The sequence below is a fragment of the Elephas maximus genome, chromosome 6, assembly GCF_024166365.1.
Source record: "Elephas maximus indicus isolate mEleMax1 chromosome 6, mEleMax1 primary haplotype, whole genome shotgun sequence".
NCBI classification, from domain to species: domain Eukaryota; kingdom Metazoa; phylum Chordata; class Mammalia; order Proboscidea; family Elephantidae; genus Elephas; species Elephas maximus.
The window spans coordinates 99,314,032-99,335,160 of record NC_064824.1 but is presented as its reverse complement, the minus strand read 5'-3'; the positions used below and the strand labels follow the sequence as shown (position 1 = coordinate 99,335,160).

Genomic DNA, 21,129 nt, shown 5'->3' with positions numbered 1-21,129 from the left:
ACATTGACATTTTTGGTTCATGACATTTCTCAGTGACTCCAAGATACACAGCCCTACAGTATAGTCAGAAGAAGTTATTCTGAGACTAAATGGGACAGCCAATGTGTGCAGTTGAACCCAGAATTTACATGGGAATCTGGTCATTCCCCAATGAGTGAGTTATTCTGTCCCCTCTGTGCCAGGCAGGATACAAAGTCTTGGGGATATGATGTTGGCGTTAGACCTGCTCCTTTGCCTCAAGGATCTTTTCTCCTCCTTCATCTCTTGCCTCATCCTCCCATTCCCGCCCCCAACCTTTTACCTCCATCAGATGAAATTTCCTTCAGTTCCTCCGAACTATTTGCTGCTGGCCTCCTGTACTGCAGATTGGAACACCCTTGCCCGAAAGGCCTCCATTTGCCAGGCAAGCTCCTACTCAACCCTAGTCTTTTGAATGCCCTTCCCTTGGGTCCCAACAACATGGCACTCATCACACTAGCTGTATGTCCCCGTTCACTGGCTGTCTCCCTAACTAGACTGAGGGTAGAGGCTATGTCTGTGTAGCTTACTTCTCAAGTCCTGGGTGCTTGATATAATTTTGTTGATGGAATGAAGTATGCATTGTCTTGAGAACTTCAAGAAGGGTTCAGGGCTGCAGCGAAGGGCATGTGAAGGGCGCAGGAAAGCAAGGGCAAGCATTTAGTGTTGCTTCTGAGACATCCTATTTCACCAGTTTTGTACTTGAACCAGGATCTCATGGGGATTAATTTAAGCCACTCTAAAATGCCGCACCCTCCTTGCCTCAAGTGGCTGACACCCATTTGTTGTTTGTTGTGCATTATCTGGTTCTGCAGACCAGATTGCTTAAAACCAGGCTTAGAGGTGGTGAGGGAGAAGTGATACGTGATCATGCCCTGGCAGGCCTAGGCAGGGCCATCGGGATGAGTTGGGTGACTCAGTGGAAGGCTGTGGGCTTCTGAAGGGTCCCATGACCTAGGGAAGGGAAAGAGTGGAATGGAGGAAGGCAGGTGAGAATGCCTCTAAAACAAATTTTGCTCTTTGTGTGACTATGTCCTACTCTGGGGATGACATATAAGTCAGGCCCCAAGTCAGCAGCAAATTGGGGTTTTGTGAGAGTCTGAAGTTTTTTATAATATTGGAGACCCACTTTAAGGAAAAAAATATAAAACTATGAATATAAATTTAGGTACAGGGCTTTTGAAGGGGCCATGGGAATCTGTGAAAGTGAAGTAGGTCAGTGCTGCTGTGGTCGTTTGGGGTGACAACTTTGGCAGAAAATCTGTGGTTCTCCACAAATATTCACTTCTTGGTTGGCTATTCATCAGAATCATCCACTTGAGGAACAGGTGGGCCCACCCCAGACTTTTGACACTGTAACCAAAGGTTGGGGTCTGGAAGTCTCAGGCAAGTCTGATGTACCCATAACTACTTATTTATGACATTGTTGTTGTTGTTGTTAGGTACCCTAAAATCAAGCTGATTTCAACTCATAGGAACCCATGTGACAGAGTAGAACTGCCCCATAGGGTTCTCTACTGTGTAATATTTAAAAGGGAAGATCACCAGATCTTTTTCCTGCAGCGCCACAGGGTGGGTTCGAACCACCAACCTTTTGGTTAGCAGCCAAGCGCTTAAGTGTTATGTCACCAGGGCTCCTTATTTATGATATTTAAAAAAAAAAAAACAAAAAACCTTGTTATTGATTTCAACTCATAGTGACCCTATAGGGCAGAACTGGCCCATAGGGTTTCCAAGGAGCAGCTAGTGGATTTGAACTGCTGAACTTTTGGTTAGCAGCTGAGCTCTTAACCCCTGCACCACCAGGGCTCATATACACAGGGGGCATCTGAGGAAAATGGGAAGCCGGGGTGGTTTTGCATAGGCTGGTTTCAGACATGCTTATTTGGGAGTCAGTGGATTTTTCCCTAGAACTTAATATAGATCAATATCCTACCTAGAGAAAACATGGTAAAGTGTCTTGTGGGTTTAGAAAAGGGAAGTGACAGGATTAGCTGACTAATAGTGAGAATTTGAAGCTGGATGAATGGGGGATATGGTAGTATCAATGAGGGGGATTTGGCTGATCTGTTTTACAGCTATAATCCCAGTGCATAGAATAGAGACTTTAAGAGGCAAAACTGATAAACAGAGTCAAATAATGGGGTAGAAAACTAGATGGCGAGGGGTAAAATAGTGAGAGGTAGAATCTGGAGAGAAAATGAAGCATCAGATACAGGCTATTAAATACATTTGGCAAGGAAAGAGCAGGGAGAAATGCAGCAGTCTTTTTAGGTATTTCTGTTGGGAGGTAAAAAAAAAAAAGAAGTGAGGAGAGAGAGGGGATAGGATTGTCTTGTTCACCACTGGATCTCTAGAACCCAGCACAGTGCCTGACAGGTAGGTGTTCAATAAGTACATATTTTAAATGATCCTTTTATAGATTATAATAATAATTACAGACTCATAGGGAGTTGCAAAAATAGTATAAAGACTATCACGTACCTTTTACCCTGCTTGGCTCAGCTTTCTCCAATGGTGACATCCCACTCAAAACAAAAAAATTGACATTGGTACAATACTGTTACTGCATGGTAAAAACAGTTAACTACCACGGCTGCTAAACCAAAGATTGGAGGTTTAAGTCTATCCAGAGACACCCGGGAAGAAAGCCCTGCTGATCTACTTTAGAAAAATCACCCATCAAAAACCCTATGGAGCACAGTTCTACTCTGACACACATGGGGTTGCCATTAATTGTAATAGGCTCCATGGCTACTGGCTTAGACTATAGACCTTACTCAGATCTCACCATTTTCACATGCCTTCATTTGTGTTTGTGTATCGTTCCATACAATTTTATCCCACGTATATTCATGTAAACATCACCGCAACCACTCCCTCGTTATAGTCTTTACCCCTTTATAGTCACACCTACCCTCAATAAATTCTTTTTGAATAAATATTTATTGAAGACCGTTGAAAGTCTTGGAGGACTAGGGAGAGAACAAAGGCCAAGATCAGAGGTGGAGAGTTGCGAACACATTAGCTATACTCTGGAATGTTGAAATATATTTATAAAACTTTGTTTTCTCTCATAAGGATGCTCTTGTGGAAAACTAGTGTCAGTGACGGGCATTCCTGAACTTTTGCTGGACAAAAGTTGGCAAGACGTTTTTACATTAACACTCTTGATATCGTCATCAGGGTGACTAAAAGTCACAAAGTTATTTCCAAAATTAACACACTTCTGGTTCACTGGATGATTCTTTTGATTTTGCTCAGGAAAAAAAAAAATAATAATAAAGGAAAAAAGCTATCACTTTTAGAAGCATTCTCTGAAATCCAGTTAGACTGTACAAATCTAACAGAAGACCATTTACTTAAAGCAAACACAGAGTGACTTCCTTGGGAAGTCTTCAGCATGTTTACTCTTTACCACCCAATCTGGACCAATCGCAAGAAAAGATAAGGATACGGACTTTCCTCAGGTAGAACAGTAGATTTACTTCAGGGTCAGCGTTCAGCTCTATTACCTACAATGCAAAATGAGAGAAGAGATTTTAGGAGGATTATAGCAACACGGTGTGGCAATTCTATCCATTGTTTTGGGAATATGTTTTTGATTGGTGGTAGCTTCACAGGGGGAAAAATAACACAGAAAACCTTTCCAACACTTGGAATCAGAATTCTGAAGGAATTATGGAGCATTGTTTCAGTGTCTGAATTTTTCAATACACGTGATAATTGTAAATTCTGGATTGTTCTTCCGCAGACTTACCAGGAAAGGACTCATATGGCAAAACAGATACATAGATTCCAAAACTAATTCAGATAAACTCATGACCATGGAAAGTCATAAGAAAAAGATTAGCCAGAGATTTCTTAAAATAAGGGTTTTGCTTCTCTACCTTTGCCACTAATTCAGTATGCCATAAGGGAGTCACTCCTGTTTTCTTCCCATGGAGGTGCCAACATGTGAAGGAAAAACAGAAGGGGCTTGAATCTCAGCTCTGCCAGATTCAAGCCAATTATTTCCAAAGGTGCGAAAGAGATGGGGGCTAGGGGATGTTGGTGGACAAGGCAGGACAACTAGATCTTCCTGCTGTCTACCCCATATTGGGAGGACATGACTTGATGACACTATTCTGTGCTAAAGACATCAATATGTCTGATACGGCATTTAAGTAAATAGTAAACATTCTCTATTTTAGCAAGCCCACCAGTGAAATATTTGATTTAATTTCCCCTTCAATCATGACATTACCTCATGCCCAAAGAACATAAGTATGGCGTTAGAGAATCAAGGTTCCAAGTGAAGAAGGAGAAAGGCAAAATTAGACTTTGGGAAATTAATTAAAGGCTGCCAAATGCAATTCTGGTATGTCAAATATATAGTATTTGATATTTTCCAAGAAATTTAAAATAAATATTTCAGTAATCATATAAGAAATACTGGTCATATTCTTGAAGCCAACTCTTCAGACAAAGATTATATTGGACTATAAGACATAAAATGATACTGGTGAGGAGTGAGCTTCTTGGCTCAAGTAGACACATGAGACTATGTGGGCAGCTCCTGTCTGGAGGCGAGATGAGAAGGGAGAGGGGAACAGGAACTGGTTGAATGCACACAAGAAATACAGGGTGGAGAGAGGGAGTGTGCTGTCGCATTGTAGGGAGAGCAACTAGGGTCACATAACAATATATGTATAAGTTTTTGTATGAGACACTGACTTGAATTGTAAACTTTCATTTAAAGCATGACTAAAAAAAATACTGGTCATACCATTAGCTGTATGCACAAAATTGTATTGGTATATCCCTGGTTCTTCCTGTAATTTATACACTGAGGAAATAAACCCCCTTTTCGTAAGTATATGAAACATAAGGAACCGTAGTAGTAACCAGAGAGACTCAAATGGAACAATGAGATGCCACTTCACACCCATTAGATTAATGAGAATTAGAAAGTCTGATTGTATCATGTATTGGCAAATCATATTTTGGCAGAAAAACGGAACCCGTCATGCAATGAGTTGTGAGAAGTGTAATTTGTGCAATCATTCTGGAAAGCGACCTGGCAGGACCTATGAAATCAAGTATGGGGCAATTTCCCTGAGAGGTTCTCTTGTCAGTGTCAGTGAGAAGATACATTGTAGGATATTCACTGGAGAACTTCTTGGGCTAGTGTGGAACTGGAAGCATCTTATGTGTGCATCACTAGGGTACTGGATAAGTACAACGAGGAATGTGCACACCCTGGAGAGTATCTATTCAGCAGTAATGAACCAGGTTCTCAAAAAGCTACATGGCTAGATCTCAAAAACAGTGCTGAGTCAAAAAAGAAAGACATAAGAGGAGACTTATACTATAATACCACTTGTGTAAGTAAAAAATGAACACACACGTAACACATGCAAACATACACACACACTGTATATATTTTAGGTATACATCTGTATATCTAAAACCAAAAAAAAAAAAGCTCAATCCCATTGCTATTGAGTCGATTCTGACTCATAGCGACCCTGTAGGACAGACTAGAACTGCCTTACAGGATTTCCAAGACCGTAATTTTACGGAAGCAGACTGCCAGATCTTTCTCTCATGGAGCATCTGGTGTATTCGAACCACTGACCTTTTGGTTCGCAGCGAAGTGCTTAAACCACTGTGCCACCAGGGCTCCAACTGGGATAGGTTAAAAAAAAAAAAAATAACCAAACCAAACCCCTTGCCATTGAGACAATTCTGACTCATAGTGACCCTATAGGACAGAGTAGAACTGCCCCATAGAGTTTCCAAGGAGGGCCTAGTGGATGGGAACTGCCAACATTTTGGGTAGCAGCTGTACCACTTAACCACTACACCACCAGGGTTTCCTGGGGCAGGCTAGGCATTAAGAATTGCCACATCTTATCTGCAATTTGGACATGTTATCAAGAGGGACCAGTCCCTGGAAAAGGATATCATGCTTGGTAGAGGGTCAGGGAAAAAGAGGGAGGCCCTCAATGAGGTGAACTGACACAGTGGCTGCAACAATGGGCTCAAACATAGTAGCAATTGTGAGGATGGCCCAGGACTGGGCAGTGTTTCGTTCTGTTGTACATAGAGTCGCTATGAGTCACAACTGACTCAAGGGCACCTAACAACAACCACATCTGCAATGAAGAAAATGGCTTACTTACTGCATTGCTCAAGCCAGAGATGCTTCAGTCTCTAGGTTAATTGATCAGCCTGAGAGAATTTATCGAGGCAAAACTAATCATTTAAGAGGACTTTGCGATTATCATCCTCAATGTCGTATATGTCTTCTGTTAAAACAGCATTGGTGAACTCAACTAAAGCTACTCAGTTTTTTACATCTGTGTCCTGAATTCACGCTCATTATAATACAACAAATAAAAATAAAAATATATTACTGATTCCAAAAGAAAAATAAATAGTAAGCAAAGGTCCCCGCAATTTAATCGTTTTGCACCAAACCTTGAATGAACCACCCATGTTCAAGTCATACCACTATATAGCACTTGAAAAAGACAGTAGAGAGAGGTTAAAGAAATAAGAAAAAATATCATAGTAAAAAAAAAAAAAATAGCTTGGCTTTTCTCCCTGGTATTGGAAAATACACATTAATCATATCATAAACTTACCTTTCTTCCGTTCACAAAAAAAATCAGTTCATCAGGATTGGAAAGGGAAGGCATCATTCCAGGAAAAAGTGCCTCCACAAAGGTAGAATAATTTTTTAAAAAGAGCAGATAGAGCAATCACTTAGATGCCTATTGTCCCCGGGTAACCCCAAGCTGCAGCAGCCAACTGACACGGGTTATTTATACTCATAACAAGACGCGGCACACCAGCCAGGACCCGCCCAGACGCAGCACCAGCCGGAGCCTGCCCACCCGCTGACCCACCAGGGCTTCAAACAGAAAGCCCTTGGCAGCACCCAGCCTCTCTCTTCCCAACGTGTGAGCCAAGTCCAGTGACTTGTTTTGTTCCTTGTAGAGTACAAGAAGACTGGTTTCCCAAGGGGAATGTGCTTCAAGCCAGGGGTTAATAAAAAGTGAACGTTAAATAGGCAGTTATTTTGTGACTAACCAAGCTATAAATCAATACCCAAACCAAAAGGAAACCTGATGCTCTTGAGTTGATTCCAACTCAGAGCAATCCTATAGGACAGAGTAGAACTGCTCCATAGGATTTCCAAGGAGCAGCTGGTGGATTTGAACTGTCAAACTTTTGGTCAGCAACCAACCTCTTAACCACTGTGCCACCAGGGCTTTTTAAGTCAGTACAGTGCTATTCACATGCTATTAGAACTTCTAAGACTTTAATTCTTTCTCAGGTTTTTTCTGTGTTAAGGGGCAAAGAGAGATTCTACCATGCACACAACTAAAGACTTCATAAATATGTGCCTTTAAAACTCACAACATCCTATAAGTATATCCTCTTCCCTCAATCTTTTTTTTTTTAGATAATTTTTATTGTGCTTTAAGTGAGAGTTTACAAATCAAGTCAGTCTCTCACACAAAAACCCATATACACCTTGCTACACACTCCCAATTATTCTGCCCCTGTTGAGACAGCCCGCTCTCTCCCTCCACTCTCTCTTTTTGTGTCCATTTCGCCAGCTTCTAACCCCCTCCACCCTCTCATCTCCCCTCCAGGCAGGAGATGCCAACATAGTCTCAAGTGTCCACCTGATCCAAGAAGCTCACTCCTCACCAGCATCCCTCTCCAACCCATTGTCCAGTCCAATCCATGTCTGAAGGGTTGGCTTCAGGAATGGTTCCTGTCCTGGGCCAACAGAAGGTCTGGGGGCCATGACCATCAGGGTCCTTCTAGTCTCAGTCAGACCATTAAGTCTGGTCTTATGAGGATTTGGGGTCTGCATCCCACTGCTCTCCTGCTCCCTCAGGGGTTCTCTGTTGTGTTCCCTGTCATCCCTCAATCTTTTGTAGTCCTCACTTGTTTCTTCAAATTTAAGGGTCCAAAGATCAAGCTGCTTTAAACCACTTCCATCAAAAGTTATAATTGAACTATTTATATGACATGGGCCAAGCTACTGTCAAATGTTAAAATTAAAAATGAGGAACAAAAGCTCTTTCTAATTTTTTTTCACTTAAAAGTTGAAACTGGTAAATAGATAATCCAACTCAGCAAAGCTGGGAAGAAAGTCCAGGAGGCTTACATTTTTTAATGCAAAGGAAAATAGTGCAGGAAGAAATACTGCAGAAATAAATTAAGTCTAGGTAGGTGAGACAAGACAAGGCGCGATGGAAGGGGGACCTTCCTCCGCACTCCTCCACCTCCAACCCTCCCCCAACCCAACTTGTCCTCGGACTAGTGCCTGGAGCTTAGTCCATTTCCGAGGCTACTTCTCTTTCTTCCCCTTCCTGCCCTTACTGAGTGACTACTGTGTGCTAGATACCAAAACCCAAAAAATCAAACTTGTTGCCATCGAGCCCGTTCCAACTCATGGAGACCCCGTGTGTTACAGAGTAGAACTGCACCATAGGTCTTCTTGGCTGCAGTCTCTACCACTGGAGTCCCTGGGTGGTGCAAATGGCTCAGCGCTGGACTACTAACTGAAAGTTTGGTGATTCAAACACACCCAGAGGTGCCTTGGAAGTAAGGCCTGGAGATCTGCTTCTGAAAGGTCACAGCTTTGAAAATTCTATGGAGCAGTTCTACTCTGCGCAGTTGGGGTCATCATGAGTAGGTATCAATTCAATGGCAACTGACAGCAACACAACAAAATTTACAGAATCAGATCACAGTCCTTTCTTCCAGATGCTAAATACAGCAGGGAATAAAATAGTCTCTGCCCTTCTCAGGCAGTCGACAATAATGTCGTTGTGTGCCATCGAGTCTATTCTAACTCATAGCGACCTTACAGGACAGAGTAGAACTGCCCCATAGGGTTTCCTAGGCAGTAATCTTTGTGGGTGAAGAGTGCAAGGTCTTTTCTCCAGCAGAGAGGAGGGCGAGTTTGAGCCACCTACGTTTTCATTAGCAGCCAAGAGTTTAACCAATGAGATACCAGGGCTCCTTTAACAAACAATAAACCCATCAAGATACCTACATACAATAATGTCTGGTGGTGGTCAGAAGGAAAAAGAAAAACAAAGCAGACAAGTGCCTAGAAAGCACTGGAGGCTGCTCTATTTTTTTTTTGGAGACTGCTCTTTTAGATCAATCACTTAAGGAAGACCTCTTAAGGAAAAGCATTTGAGTAGGAACCTGAAAGAAGTGAAGGGCCAGCAGGAGAATATCTGGGGGAAGAATTTTCCAGGTAGAGGGGAAAACAAGTGCAAAGGCTCTGAGTGGGAATGTGCTTGGTATGGTCAAAGACCAGCATGAAGGAGCACGGCAAACATGTGACCCTAATACTCCCTAGCATGTTTTCTCCTTTTCAAAATAGGTGACTGAGAGCTCGACTTAACTAATGCCACGATGAACCTGTAAGTTTTTCTCCTTCCTCTGCCTCCCTTCTCCTTTCCACATAACTCTGTTACTGACTTTGTTTTGATCTGATGCTAATAACTTTGTTCTGTCAGACCACCTGTGACTTACGACCTCTGACCCCCGCATGAAGATTAGAGCCCAAGTGTCTGACATGTACATCTTTAACCTGATAAAGAGATGTCCAGCGTGTTTCTCCTTAGACTGAGAAAGAGTTTCTTGTCACTGTCTTGCAATGAATATCTCCTCTGGACATGCCATCTGCAGGCTACAAAGGTACTTCGAACCCCTGTAAAAATTTTATATAAACTCTAATGAAAAATTGCTTTTTGGGACTCCCTGGAGACAGTCTGTGTCACTGTCAGAATCCATGTACTGTCACTTCCTAAATAAACTTTCTCACTCTTTCTGACTTCGAGTGTGTTTCGTTGGCTCGGCTGCTCAAGGGCATGGACCCTAATCGGGCATCAAGCAGTAATAATAAAAACAGGTACATAAACAGAAAAAAAAAAGCAGTAATAATAAAAACAGGTACATAGGCTTGCTATATGTACCAGAGACTGTTCTCTGGATGCCTGTAATCCTCACAACAGCTCGGTAAGGTGTGATCATCATCTTCCTTTTACAGATGAGGAAACTGAGGCACAGAGACATTATGTAACTTGCTCAAGATCACAGAGCCACTGGTGGCAGAGTTGCTCCATGGTCTTTAATCTCCTTGCTGTGCTGCAGGAGGAAGCATGGTAGGAAATTACACAAAGGAGTAGCTAGTGGTCAGATTATGTAGGGTGGGCCTTGTAGGCACAGGAAGGGCAGTGCAGAACCTTCTAAATATGATGGGAAGCCATTGGAGGGTTTTGAGAAGGTAGTAAGAGGATCTGATATAAGCTTTAAAAAGATTGCTTTGGCTGCTTGCTGTGCAGAGAATGAAGGGTGGGGGGCAAGTGTGGGGGAAAGAAGATAGTTAGAAGTTAGGACAATGGCACAGCCAAGAGATGATGAGGCTTGGTGATGGTGGGGGAGGTAATGAGAGATGCCAGATTTTTTGATAGACTAGATGTGCTGTGTGTGTGTGTGAGTGTGTGTGTGTGTGAGGGAGAGAGTGAGAGAGAGGGAGGAGAGAGAGCTATCGCTAGAGTGAGCTTGAGCGTGAGAGCCAAGAGTCCAGGATGTATCCAAATCTTTGGGGCCGGGCAGTTGGGCGTGGTGAGTTTGCAGTGCCTAAAAACATGCAAATGGAGATGAATATTCAAGGGTGCCCCCTTTGCTTTCGGTTTTGAGGAAAGGGAGAGTTCCAGGTCTAGGGCAGGATTTCACCTTAGAGTCTTCAATCCAGTCATACTTTAAGCCTCTGGTTCTGACCTCACCAACTGGGCAATATGGCCACTTTGCTGCTCCCTCACTCCCCAGGTTCATCCCTTCTGAGTGCTCCCTGCTCAAACAGGGTTTTGAAAGATGAGTAGGAAGGAGCTCACCAGAAGCACAAAGAAAGGACATTTGCAGCTAGGGGAATCGTTTGCATGAAGTTACAAATGTTTGAGACTTACGATTAGTTGATTTTATTCTTGCATATTTTTGTATATGTCTTAGAATAAGTACAACCAGAATGTTCCTTAGAAGCAAGGATGGCAAGACTGCGTCTTACATACTTTGGACTTGTTGTCAGGAGGGATGAGTCCCTGGAGAAGGACATCATGCTTGGCAAAGTACAGGGTCAGCGGAAAAGAGGAAGACCCTCAACGAGGTGGATTGACATAGTGGCTGCAACAATGGACTCAAGTATAATAATGATTGTGAGCATGGCACAGGACTGGGTAGTATTTCGTTCTGTGGTACATAGTGTCGCTATGAGTGGAACTGACTCCACGACTCCATGGCAGCTAACAACAACAACGTTCTTACATATGAATTGTACAGGAACGAGTGCCAGGACTGTGAGTATCAACTGAGATCATTCGTTCAAAAATATTTACTGTGTGTCTGACAAGACCCTTGTTCTAATGGACCTTAGATGTGTGCATGTGTGTGCTTGAATCTGTGAAACTGCAAAGTACTAGAAAAATGTCATGTGTTTCTATTGTGGAGGATAATAAACAACTAGAGAAACAAGGTAACTTCAGGAAATAAAGTAATGTAATAAACAAACTAAGATAATGTAGAACGACTTAAGAGACCAGTCTGGTTCTGGTAGTCTCTGCCAGAGCGCATTTGAACTGAGTCCTAGATGGCAAGCCTGTCAAGAGGAGGCAGGGGGAGAGAACAGCAATGTAGGGGCCCCAAGGGAACATAGAGCTTGGTGTGCAGAAACAGCAGAAAGAGGGCCAGTGTGGCTGAGGGTGGAGAGCAGGGGGAAGATGGCATGAGGAAAGGTCAGAGAGATGACAGGGGCCAGGGCAAGGAGTTTGGAGGTTTCTATGTGGGAGGGAAGCCATTGGAGAGTCTTAAGCTGGGATGCTGTTGTTGTACACGCCATCCAGTCGACTCCAACTCATAGTGACTCTACATACAGCAGAATGAAACACTGACAGGTCCTGCACCATCCTCACAATCTTTTTTATGCTTGAGCCCATTGTTGCAGCTACAGTGCCAGTCCATCTTGTTGAGGATCTTTCTCTTTTTTGCTGATCCTCTACTAAGCAAGATGTCCTTCTCCAGGGACTGGTCTCTCCTGACAACATGTCCAAAGTATGTGAGACGTAGTCTTGCCATCCTTGTTTCTAAGGAGCATTCGGGCTGTACTTCTTCCAAGATAGCTTTGTTTGTTCTTTTGGCAGTTCCTGGTATATTCAACATTCTTCGCCAACACCATACTTCGAAGGTGTCAATTCTGCTTTGGTTTTCCTTATTCATCGTTCAACTGGAATGTAACATGATGTAATTTACATTAGTTCTACCGTATAGAGAATAAACTATTGCTGTTAAAAGGGTAGCATGGGGACCAGATCTAAAGCCATTTCTGTATATTCTGGGCTAGAGGTGATAATGGCTTGGACTAGCATATAGGGCAACGCCTTCAGAGATGGAGAGAAGAGGACACACTGGCATGAGGTTGATTTAGGAAATAATATTGGAGTCATTATTACCTGTCCTTGAGCGTAGAGAATGTGATCCAGCTGGAGGTGGGCTCACAAGGACTCACAAGGAAGGACACATTAACTGGGCCCTGAGGTATAAAGACAATAGATAGGATAATCTTGGAAAATATATTTTAGAGAAACTTTCACAAAAGCCAGAACACAAAAGACTTTCCTCTCTTATCTTTTTCTACTAACATTTAGTGAATAGAAATTTGTTGAACCAATGAAGACCCTCCTGACTGGCCTTACTGAAATCTGTACCGATGATTGTTAAGAAAGACAATTCAAAATGTAGGATGACAGTTTCCAGGCAATCTGTGAAAAGGTGAAGCTTTCAATGGTTTTGCCCATTTGTAATGTTAATATATACTGATGACTGTAACCTTCCTTGTACTCAGACAGACATGGCTGTGGCAGCGTGCTTGTCCATTTTCCCACTTTTGTCTATTCTGTAATTTCCTTGGACTTAGACAGACATGGCCGTGGCACCATGCTTGTCCATTTCCCCCATTCTTGCTTACTCTGTAATATTTCCTTGGATTCAGGCAGACATAGCTCTGACAACATGCTTGTCTGCTTCTCAACTTTCATCCTTTTTGAATATATGCTGAATAAAACTTTCTTTTTGCTTTACTAAACTTGGAGATTTTTTTCCCCTACAACAAAGTATGGAGGTAGAACCAACTGGACCAATTGATTAGATGGGGAAGGTATAAGAGAGACTTTAAAGGATGACTCCTAGGCTTCTGGCTTGAACAGTTGGGTGAATGGCAGTGCCATTTGCTGAGGTGGGGAGACTAGGAATGTAACAGTTTGGGCATGAGGGCAAGGGACTCAAAAGTTCTCTCTTGGATCTGTTCAAGTCTCCTGTTTGAGCTCCAAGGGCATATATCAGTTGAAATCTGGAGGTTAAGAGAGGAATCTGGACTGGAGGTATCAATTTAACGTATCAGAATATGAATGACATAGGCAAAAACTCTGTGGAAAGTGCTAGAAAAAAAATCTACATGTTCCTATTGTGGCAGGATCCTATTCTGAACTATTAGCTGATGTGCTTCCCCCTTGCAGCTCGTTTCCCACTCTTCAGGCATCAGAGAGGGCATTCCAGATTCCTGTCTTCCCGGTCAGGTTCTCCTGGCTGGAATGCAAGAGAGGTCAGTCAATACTCAGTTTGAATTTCAAAGTAGGCCTTTGAAATTCGTGGCAGAGACATTAGGAACAAAGATGGGTAACATGGTAGACAGAGATGCCTAAGTCTGAACGTCTTCTCCCAAAATCACTGCTCTGAATCTACTACAAAACTTGGTATTGCTGGGTTTTCTCTCAGTTGAGTAGAACTGAGTTTCTGCTGCCGAGTGGAATGTGGCTTAAGATAGAATTTATGTAATATATATGTCGTTGTTGTTGTTAGGTGCCGTCGAGTTGGTTCTGACTCATAGTGACCCTATACACCAGAGAATGAAACACTGCCTGGTCCTGCGCTGTCTTTACAATCATTGTTAAGCTTGAGCCGGTTATTGCAGCCACTGTGTCAATCCACCTCGTTGAAGGTCTTCCTCTTTTCCACTGACCCTGTACTTTAGCAAGCATGATGTTCTTCTCCAGGGACTGATCCCTCCTGAAAATATGTCCAAAGTACATAAGACGCAGTCTTGCCATCCTTGCTTCTAAGGAGCATTCTGGTTGTACTTCTTCTAAGACAGATCTGTTTGTTCTTCTGGCAGTCCATGGTATATTCAATATTCTTCACCAACACCACAATTCAAAGGCATCAGTTCTTCTTCGGTCTTCCTTATTCATTGTACAGCTTTAATATGCATACGATCTGAATGAAAATACCATGGCTTGGATCAGGCACACCTTAGCCTTCAACGTGACATCTAGATATCTATATCTGTATCTCTATCTATCTATATATATATATATATAGACTCACTGCCACTGAGTAGATTCTGACTCACAGATTATATATATATATATACACACACACTTGTATGTATACATATATATGTTGTTAAGAGCCATTGAGTCGGTTCCAACTCATAGCAACCTTATGTACAACAAAACAAAACACTGCCCAGTCCTGTGCCATCCTCATAATCATTGCTATGTTTGAGCCCATTGTTGCAGCCACTGTGTCAATCCATTTCTTTGAGGGTCTTCTTTTTTGATGACCCTCTACTTTACCAAGCATGATGTCCTTCTCTAGGGACTGGTCCCTCCTGATAACATGTCCAAAGTACATGAGATGAAGTCTCACCATCATTGCTTCCAAGAAGCACTCTGGCTGTACTTCTTTCAAAACAGCCTGTTCGTTCTTCTGGCAGTCTATGGTATATTCAGTGTTCTTTGCCAACATCATAATTCAAAGGCATTGATTCTTCTTTGGTCTTCCTTATTCATTGTCCAGCTCTTGCATGCATATGAGGCAATTGAAAATACCATGGCTTGAGTCAGGGGACCTTAGTCCTCAAAGTGACATCTTTGCTTTTCAACACTTTTTAAAGAGGTCTTTTGCAGCAGATCTGCCAATGCAATATGTCATTTGATTTCTTGACTGCTGTTTCCATGTGTTTTGATTTGGGATCTAAGCAAAATGAAGTCCTTGACAGCTTCAATATTTTCTCCATTTATCAAGATGTTGCTTATTGGTCCAGTTGTGAAGATTTTTGTTTTCTTTATGTTGAGGTGTAATCCATGTTGAAGGCTCTGGTCTTTGATCTTCATCAGTAAGTGTTTCAAGTCCTTTTTGCTTTCAGCAAGCAAAGTTGTATCATCTGAATATCACAGGTTGTTAATGAGTCTTCCATAAATCTTGATGCTGTGTTCTTCTTCAAATAGTCCAGCTTCTTGCATGAAGACTGAATAAGTATGGTGAAACGATACAACCCTGATGCACACCTTTCCTGATTTTAAACCACACAGTATCCCCTTGTTCTATTCGAACGACTGCCTCTTGGTCTATGTATAGGTTCCTCATGAGCACAATTAAGTGTCCTGGAATTCCTATTCTTTGCAATGTTATTCATAATGATCCATACAATCTAATGCCTTTGCATAGTCAATAAAGCACAGGTAAACATCTTTCTGGTACTCTCTGGTTTCAGCCAAGATCCACCAGACATTGGTCCATGTATATGTATGTAAGTATATTGTAGTTCTTGTTAGCTGCTGTCAAATCAGCTCTAAGACAATTGCGATTCACAGGATTGTCATTGGCTGATATTCAGCAGTAGATTGCCAGGCCTTTCTTCCTAGTCTGTCTTTGTCTGGAAACTCTGCTGAAACCTGTTTAGTATCATAGCAACACAAAAGCTTCCAGTGACAGATGGGTGGTGACTGCACATGTGGTGTGTTGTCTGGGAATAGAACCTGGGTTTCTGGCATGGAAGGCAAAGAATTCTACAAGTAAATGCAATTCTCTCTCTCTCACTCTCTCTCCCTCCCACCCCCTCTCTCCCTCTTTCTATATCTGTGTGTGTGTGTTTGTGTCCATTTTTAAACTTGATAGACAGATAGCTGCCTTCAAGTCGACTCTGACTCAGGTGACCAATTGCCCTGGATTGAATTGTGTCCCCCCAAAAATGTATGTATCAGTTTGATTAGGTCATGATTCCCAGTATTCTGTGGTGGTCCTCCATTTTGTTATAGTAATTTTATGTTAAAGAGGATTAGGGTGGGATTGTAACACCCTTACCAGGTCACATCCCTGATCCAACGTAAAGGGAGTTTCCTTGGGGTGTGGCCTCTAACACCTTCTATCTCTCAAGAGATAAAAGGAAAGGGAAGCAAGTAGAGAGTTGGGGACCTCATACTACCAAGAAAGTAGCACCAGGAGCACAGTGTGTACTTTGAACCTGAGGTTCCTGCCCTGAGATGCTCCCAGACCAAGGGAAGACTGATGACAAGGACCTTCCCCCTGAGTCCACAGAGAGGGAGGGCCTTCCTCTGGAGCTGATGCCCTGGCTTCTAGCCTACTGGACTGAGAGAATAAACTTCTCTTTGTTAAAGCCATCCACTTGTGGTATTTCTGTTACAGCAGCACTAGGTGACTAAGACACCTATGTACAACAGAATGAAATGTTGCCCAGTCCTGTGTCATCCTCACAATTGCCAGCATGTTCAAGTCCATTGTTGTGGCTATTGTACCAGTCTATCACATGGAGGGTCTCTCACTCCCTCGCTGGCCCTCTACTTCACCAAACATAATGTCCTCCTCCAGTAGCCGATCTTCCTAATGACGTGTCCAAAGCAAGCAAGTCAGACAATGTTCTGTTGTGATCTATAAGTTTTCATAGGCTAATTTTGAGAAGTAGTAGATTGCCAGGCCTTTCTTCATAGTCTGCCTTCAAGCTCTGCTGAAATAGGTTACTCTGCTGTATTAGAAATACTGGTGGTATATTTTCCAGCATCACGGTAACGTGCAAACCACCACAGTACGAAAAACTGACAGATGAGGTTGGGGTGGGGTGGAATTTATGTAATCGCTAACATTTATTCAGAGCCCTGGTGGCACTGTAGTTAAGAGCTCTGCAGTTCTAATCCACCAGCTGCTCCTTGGAAACCCTATGGGGCAGTTCTACTCTGTGCTGTAGGGTTGCTAGGAGTTGGAATTGACTCAATGGCAATGGGTTTGGTTTTTTTGTAACTTTTGTTCAGACGTGTCCCTGTATTATCTCATTTTATCTTCCTGACAATATTTGAGGTGGAACTGTAATCATCATTTTACCCATGAGGAATCTGAGGCACCCAGTGTTTTGGGCACCTGAGTTTATGCCCTGTGAAATTCCTATTAAAATTTCACTTGGCTTGTTTCCTCAACCACTTGGTGAGACAGAGAATAATTAGTTTCTCTGGAATACTGGGATAGTCTGCTTTAAGGGAGTAATAAATTTTCACCATGTGTGAAATAGAAACTACCGCAGCTTTTTAGTTTTGAGGCAATTTATCTGCTAGCTTTTATGCATCAAGTCTTCAAAAATTGTAAGGCCAGGCCCTGGATGCCTTCTAGCCCCCAGCTGGGTTGGTTTAGCTTTAACACTGATGGGGCTTCTTAAGAGGACCCAGCACCACCCTCCTGAGACACGTTGGCTATTCTACTTCCAGTCTATTTGGATATTTTTCAAACAGGTGGAGCTGTGGTGCCTCACTGGTGGATAGAAATGTATATATCTATGTTATGGATTGAGCTGTGTCCCCCCAAAATATGTATTGAAATCCTGGCCCCTATACCTGTAAATATAATACCGTTTGGAAATAGAGTTTTCTTTGTTAATTTGTCATACTGTGTAGGGTGGGTTCTAAATCACTTCTGAGAGACAGATGTAGTATCCACAAAGATTTCCGGCAGATACTAGAAGGTGAAATAGACAAGGAAGGACGTCCCCCAAGAGCCAGGCCCTGAATTTGGACTTCTAGTCTCCTGAACTGTGAGAAAATAAATTTCTGTTCCTTAAAGCCACCCACTTGTGGTACTTGTGTTATAGCAGCACTAAGTATAATAAAAAATGCCAAATGTCCTTAAAGTTTTTTTTTCTTTTCTTTTTTGTTTTTATTGTGCCTTAGGTGAAAGTTTACAGCTAAAGTTAATTCCTCGTTCAAAAATTTCTACACATACTGTTTTTTAACATTAGTTGCAATCCCCACAATGTGACAGCACACTCTGCCTTTCTACCTTGGGTTCCCTGTGTCCATTCGACTACTTTCTGTCCCTTCCTGCTGTCTCATCCTGCTTTTGGACAGGAGCTTCCCATTTGGTCTCATGTATTATCTGTTTTATAGTCCTGCCTAATCTTTGTCTGAAGAGGTCTTTAAAGATTTAATAGCACAGGCCCGTCTAGAGGACGAGAGCTATCGGTTCAAGCTTGTAATACTGGAGTGGTGTCATTTTTCCTGGCATGTGAAAACCAGCAATTATATCTTGGATTTAGGTATTTCCTGAGCTTTAGGCTTAGATCTTGTTTGCTCAAATATGTAAAACTATAGACTTTTCATTGTCATGATGGTGAAGGCTCATCCACCCTGGAAAAGCAGGCCATGTCGGGGGTTCAGCTGCCTTGCAGATCTGAGACTTCATCATGGGATTGAATCTAAAAGCACCAGCTGTTTAAACCCACACTACGCAGAGCCCTGGTGGCCTACTGGTTAAGAGCTACTGCTGATAACCAAAAGGTCAGCAGTTGAATCCACCAGCTGCAACCTGGAAACCCAATGGGGCAGTTCTACTCTGCCCTGTAGGGTCGCTATGAGTCGGAATTAACTCAAGAGCAATGGGTTTGCTTTAGTTTTTTAGTTTACAACACCCACACAGAAACAAGGCTCCTTGAGACAGAATTGTCTAAGGGGTACTGGTTTCCTAAAACAATTTCATAGCCTTTATATATAATTCACAATTTGTACTTGACTTTGCCGTTACTGAGTTCTGGTTCATTTATAAGAATGACGCCCTCAGTTCCATAGACTCACACCACTAAGTGGCTGGCCAAGAACTCCTTAGTATTCTCTTGCCCTGCAGCTGCTATCTACCCCAGGAGTAATTGTAAAATAAACTTCCCAGTCAGGAATGGGATCTTCCTGTGACAGTTCTCTGTGGGCGTGCTGAACCCGAGAGCCAGCGCAGACTTCTCTGCCATCACACCTACTCACCTGCGTGTTCATCGCTTCTCCAGCATCTCTGGAGACAAGCGGTTCTCAACAAAGGGCATTTCTGCTAGTACATTCCATATTGTCATTTGTAGCAAAATTGTGTTTCTAAGTCTCTTTAGCTTTTGCAGTTGGGATACGGATAAGACTGACAAGGGAGCTGTGTTTGGTCCTCCTTCCTCCTCCCCACCCTCTCACGAGGAGAGAGAATGTTTTCCTCCCCACACTGGTTTCTGTTGTCATTTGTTGACCACAGAGGTGGGTAATAGGTGGAGAGGAAACAAAGGAAAACAGAAAGAGATGGGGCTTAGGAAGGGAGACAGACAAGCCAGACCCAGGCCAGAATTTGAGTGGTTTCAGAGAAAGAGCAGTTGTGGGGCTTGAGAGAATTGTTAGGAAACACGGTTTTTAGAAGTGTGGTGACTTACAGAATTCAGTGAATATCTTTTAAGAGACACAAAGATTGGAAAACATTATTTTCAGTTACCAGACCGTTTCTCTCAGTGCAGCGAGGTACACGGACCTGGAATGTGAATCTGCGGCACCTGAATCTGGCCACACAGGGCTAGAACATGTATTGGTGATCCAACTGTACTTCGTTGGGCACACAACCAGTCATATTTCCATGGCGAGGGACCCCATGGGAGTAACCCTTCCTTTTATTGGCATGTTCAACTCCAGTCTCCCTCCCCACCACCTCTTTCTTGAGACCTGCCTGCCTGTGATTCTGGGATTCTGCTTTCTGAGGGCCAACATATCCATTAGGCACAGTGCCTAGGGCCCACAACACTTTTAGGGGTCCATGAAAAGCCTTTCATTTAAAACTGAACAAATGAATATGAACAAACCTGAATTATATTTCTCCTACCAATGCATTTGCAAAATATAATCATACAAAAAAAAAAAAAAAAAAAACCGTATATCGTATAGGAAGAGGCCCACAAAGGCAAAGTGCCTAGGGCCCACAAAAGTCATTCCAAAAAACCCGTTGCTGTCCAAAAAACCTGTTGCCGTCAGTCAATTCTGACTCATATGGTGACCCTATAGGACAGAGTAGAACTACCTCATAGGGTTTCCAAGGAGCCACTGGTGGGTTCAAACTGCTGACCTTTTGGATAGCAGCCATAGCTCTCAACCACCAAAGTCATTATGAGGCCCTTATTGTACTCTAAAGAGGCCAGCTTCTGCACTATCTCCCAATCACAGGGCTGACTACAGTTCTGAGGGTAAGTCACATTAAGGGGTGGAATAGTTTTGAAATTGCTTGCCTGCAGACCCAAACCAAGTTCCTCAACCTGTTTTTAATAAATGAATGCGGTAACTTGATCTTCATCTGCCTAATTCCTCTATCCATCATTCAGTTGTCCCGAATTCGGGTGGTCCCCTGGAACCCTGGCACATCAGCATCACTAATCATTTCAGAGTCCCAGACACTTATTTCAATGGGTCAAACCCATTCATTCTTTTCATAAATTGCCAAGTTTTAGTTATTCTCAACAGCTTTTGATTCAACCAAACTTAATTCGAATAAAAGTTTTCTTTTTTATTGCTTGAGGAACTTCAATTCTCTGTCCTAGGATTTGGATGTTATTTTGTAGCATGTGGCACGCCCAGACAGATGTGAGCCTTTTAGGACCAAATTTGGCTAAGGGGACTTTGTATTTGGTTGTGTTCACCATAACCTTGGCTTTGATAGCCAGGTTGAAAGCCTATTCTTTCATAGATTTCTCTTTTCCATTTGAATTCCCTCAAACTTGTTTCCCACACTGCAATCAGAATGATCTCTTAAAAATACAAATCTAAATGTCACTCATGGGCCTAAAACCCTTCAGACACTTGCCCTGTATTTGGGAGGAAATAAAGATCCTAGCATGGTCCACACAGTGGATAGTCTGGGGGTCTGGTCCTCACTCCTCTCAAGGCTCTCCATCTCACTGACAATGCT

General features: G+C 42.6%; 1 protein-coding gene across 2 annotated transcripts in view; it reads right to left on the bottom strand.

Moving 5' to 3' along the window:
• The window catches only part of LOC126077962 (aldehyde oxidase 4-like), an 88,299-nt gene that overhangs the window by 63,605 nt on the left and 3,565 nt on the right, over window positions 1-21,129 (bottom strand). The window contains exons 1-2 of one of the 2 annotated variants that reach the window (XM_049887769.1): window positions 6,651-6,765; window positions 3,476-3,533 (exon numbers count right to left, since the gene is read on the bottom strand). In XM_049887769.1, coding sequence (XP_049743726.1) covers window positions 3,476-3,533; window positions 6,651-6,707 — 115 coding nt within the window. In that variant the 5' untranslated portion in view covers window positions 6,708-6,765. Of the gene's footprint in view, window positions 1-3,475; window positions 3,534-6,650; window positions 6,766-21,129 lie in introns of those variants that run through there. The other variant, XM_049887767.1, reaches the window with a different exon arrangement.